This window comes from Elgaria multicarinata, chromosome 22, assembly GCF_023053635.1.
Source record: "Elgaria multicarinata webbii isolate HBS135686 ecotype San Diego chromosome 22, rElgMul1.1.pri, whole genome shotgun sequence".
NCBI classification, from domain to species: Eukaryota; Metazoa; Chordata; class Lepidosauria; order Squamata; family Anguidae; genus Elgaria; species Elgaria multicarinata.
Window position 1 is genome coordinate 16,627,480 of NC_086192.1, and position 3,887 is coordinate 16,631,366.

At 51.2% G+C, this 3,887-nt stretch overlaps 1 protein-coding gene across 1 annotated transcript; it reads left to right on the forward strand.

Annotated features, from left to right (window-relative positions):
• The first annotated feature begins 1,577 nt into the window (after nt 1-1,577).
• Nucleotides 1,578-3,626, forward strand: LOC134412671 (C-C motif chemokine 5-like). Its single transcript, XM_063146629.1, has 3 exons — nt 1,578-1,684; nt 2,209-2,311; nt 3,270-3,626. Exons 1-3 carry the CDS (start codon nt 1,609-1,611, stop codon nt 3,349-3,351), a joined length of 261 nt encoding a protein of 86 aa, XP_063002699.1. The 5' UTR covers nt 1,578-1,608; the 3' UTR covers nt 3,352-3,626.
• Nucleotides 3,627-3,887: the final 261 nt, after the last annotated feature.

A 3,887-nucleotide genomic window follows, 5' to 3' on the forward strand; every position in this document is an offset into this window, starting at 1 on the left:
CAGGGTGCTGCAGGGGGCCTGGGCGCTCAGGTGTTTTCTCACAATCTATGAATGTTTCCAAAAATTCAGGCAAAAATTCACCCCAGATGCGCAAATCCCCTCCATGTACATTTTCATGTTTTGGCCTATGGGGGAAATGTGCATTTTTATCTGGTGGTTTGTGATTGTTTACATTTTTTCTATAACTAAATTTGCGTCTACAAGTCCATGGAATCTGTTCATCTCCGTTGCTTCTTTACTCCAGAATGTGAGATGTAGCCTGATAGCTCCAACACTGCCTGTGACTAAGGGGACCACGCTGTGCATGTGGAGATAGAATAAATCCCCCCCCCCGTCCAAACATGCATGGGATTGTACCCTAATTCACTGAAGGCACAACCCCCGGGACCCCCCAGCCAGCCATGCTGGGAGCTGTAGGGCTTTTCTTTTCCCTGTCTAAACGCGTCCAGGATTCGACTGTGCCTTCTTAAGACTTTGATCTCCTTACTGAAACTGCGTCTTTGCTGCAGACCACAACCGCTGCCTTGGATTTTGGGCTCCATTGTTTCTCCCCCACCCCAGTCTGAAGAAGAATTCTGGGGAACTTGAAAGTTTGCACAATCTTTTGTGGTATCTTCGTTGCTCCTAATTGCTCAACTGTAGATTTTAGATTTCTCTTTCTCTCACTCTCAGTCTCGGCTTTTCTTGTCTTCATTAACATTCCAAGTGGGACTTATTGTTTTGCTCTGCTTTCCACTGAATTTCATCTTGGCTGGGCTTCACCCGTGCCTGCCTGCCTGCCACACCACCGGCTGATTCCGCCCTTCAGGGCCCGGGCCCTGCTCCAGCCAAAGCTGGTTTGCCTGAGGTGGGGGTGGGGGTCTGTCTGGGGTAGCCCGTCAACACGCAGTCATCGGTTCTCCCTGTGTGTGAGTTTGTGCGGGCTTTGCTGTCCAGCATGAATAGAGCCGTGTGTTGGCAGCGAAGCGTCATCAGCCGTGTGTCCCCTGCTCTCCTCTGTCATTGCTGGGGTGTCGCATGCAGATTTGGGGGGGGCCCTGAACCTCTCGCCCTGCTCCTGCTCCCCGAGGTCAAGCAACCCCGCTGACTTCTGCAAGCTCAGTCCCTTCTGATGTCACTCATCGCTCTTGGAAGGGTTCCCTGGCAGGCTGGCCCATCCCCACATCCCTGTGCCAAGAATGCCGTTGTTCCCAGAGACGGTGGACTCCCGGCCTCTCTCTTGGCCAGAGGCAGGCTGGGCCCCGCTTCGCCCCCACAGGCAAGCGCTGGAAGGGTTACTGCAGAGTCTTTCTGGATTGCAGCCATTCACTTCCTCTTTTGGTGCCCCCAGAGGAAGCTCTATTCCTGGTTCTACAGATTTAGCAAAATAATAATTTTTTAAAAAGTTAAAAAATGGGGCTGTTATGTCATCACTTCTGTGATATGAAGCACCAATTCTTTTCCAAGAAATCCCCGCCCTCCCCTGCCCTCCGCCAATATAAAGAGGAGAGCGATGTCCCGGTGTTCAGTGTGGAGCAAAGCAGAGCTTGCAAAGGACACCCCTGGCCTGATCCTGCTCCCAGCCAGCCAAGCCACCCAGCGCCTCCTCGCCAGCCGCCAACCACAACAATGAACCCCTCCGTGGCTGCCTTCGCCGTCCTGCTGGTTGCAGCAGCTTTCCTCGCCCAGAGCCAGGCCTGGAATGGTAAGCCCCGGCCCCCTTCTCATTCTCAGCTTCGTGCCACGGTCTCCACTGAAGGAGACCTTGGCCTCTGCCCTGGGGGTACGACCATTTCAGCCTGGGCTGCACTGCTTGTGAGGCCAGGAGCCATTGCCTCTTGCAGGAGGAACGAGAGGCTGATCCCGGAAGCCTTTCCTCAGGTGGATGAGATGCCAAGAGGTCTCTCCTGAGCAGAGAGCGAGCAGAGTGGAGGCTTTCCTGCCACAACTTCACTGACACCCCCCCCCCCCCCGTTGCAGGAGATGGGGAAAGTGGGAGCTGAGCCAGAGACAGAGAGAGGCAGGCGGACAGAGAGAAGGGCACAGCCCCCAAATGAGCCCTGGCGGGAGAGGAAGCGGTGGAGCGGGAGAAGGGGCAGGAAAGGGCACCTGAAGGGGCTCCCAAAGGGGAGTCCAAGGGGAGACACGTGCAGAGATCAGCTGCTAACTCACTCCAACTAGACCAGAGATCAGTTGCTAACTCACTCCATTCTGCCATCTCTTTCATAGATCCAAGCTTCTGCTGCTTCAGCTACAAAGAGAAACCAATTCCAGTGAAGCTCGTGAAATCCTTTGAACACACAAACTACCAGTGTGCCATGCCGGCTGTCATGTAAGTATTAAACTGTAATATTTCAAGGATTTATTTATTTTTTAAGTCATTCTCTGCAGCTAGCAGGAATGTGAAGAAAATTCCTTTGACTTCTGATTCCCCCATCCACCCTGATGAGAGGTGGGCACTAGAGCAACTTTCCCCAACCTGGAGCCCTCAAGATGTTCTGGGATGCACCTGCCTGGGACTGATGAGAGCTGTAGTACAACTCATCTATTTGGGAAAGACAGCTCCAGCGCCAGTCTGTGCAGTGATGTTTCCAAAAGGTCCCCCTGGTTGGAAGAAGCGGAGGGCAAAATTGGGGGAGTCTCCAATTTTGAGGAGGAAGACCTGCCCCCCCCCCCCGCAACACCTCTGACCTGGGGTGACTGCAAGGCAAAGAATTGTTTAGCTGGGGTTGCTTAGCTTAGGGGAAAAGAGGCAGAGAGAAATGACACATGTGGACAAAATTCTGCATGGGTTAGAGAATGCGGAGAGGGAGACATTTCTCTCTCTCTCTCTCAAAGTACTAGAACCCAACGGGGTCATTATCCCATGGAGCTGATGGGTGGGAGATTCAGGACAAATGAGAGGAAGGACTTCTTCACACAGCACAGAGTTAAACTATGGAATTCACTACCAGAAGATGTAGTGATGGCCACCAATTTGGATGGCTTTAAGAGGGAGTTGGATAAATTCCTGGAAGAGAAGGTTACTAGCCCTGATGGTTGTGTGCTACCTCCAGTATCCAAGGCAGTAAGCCTGTGTGCACCAGTTGCTGGGGAACATGGGTGGGAGGGTGCTGTTGCACGGTGTCCTGGTTGTGGGTCCCTGGTCAACAGCTGGTCGGCCACTGTGTGAACAGAGTGCTGGATTAGGTGGACCCTCGGCTGATCCAGTATCAGGGCTCTTCTGATGTTCTAAATTGCCCCCCTCCCAACTTTCTAGCTTTTGACTAAAACACACGTCTCCTTTGCAGATTGTACACGAAAGGCGGTAGAAAGTTCTGTGCCGATCCCCAACAAACATGGGTCAAGAACATTTTGAGTCACTTCCAATGAAACTGACAACCCCTCCACCTCCGTCTCCCCCACAAGAAGGAAGGAGAAAGCAGACATCTCTTCGGCTGAGGTCTCACCTGACCCTCTCCTGACCATTTTGCACTATTAATAACTTAAGTGGGTTGTTTTTTTTAAAGAGAAGAACAAGTAATGTATTCTATTTAAATTATGCCTTAATATTTGTAATGTATTTGTTTTAAAAGTTAAGTTACAACTGCGTAAAGGTTCTGTGAAATGTTGTCAAAAGATCTGAAACTTCTGTAATAAATCTCAGGGTAAAGGAATCCTTGTGTGCCTCAGACTCAACTCTCTTCACAGGGCGGCTTCCCTCATCTCAGAGCAAAGAGAGGCAGGTCCACAGAGGAGGGAACGGTGTGGGTGTCCCTCACCTTCCTTTGGCGGGCAGTTTCCCCGAGTGTGGCAATTTATCGGTCTTTAGAGAGCCGTGTCCCTGATGGTTACATTGGTTAAAGTATCACACACACATTTATGCACTTAGATGCTTTGTAATTCTGGTGACAATAAAAATGAGAAAC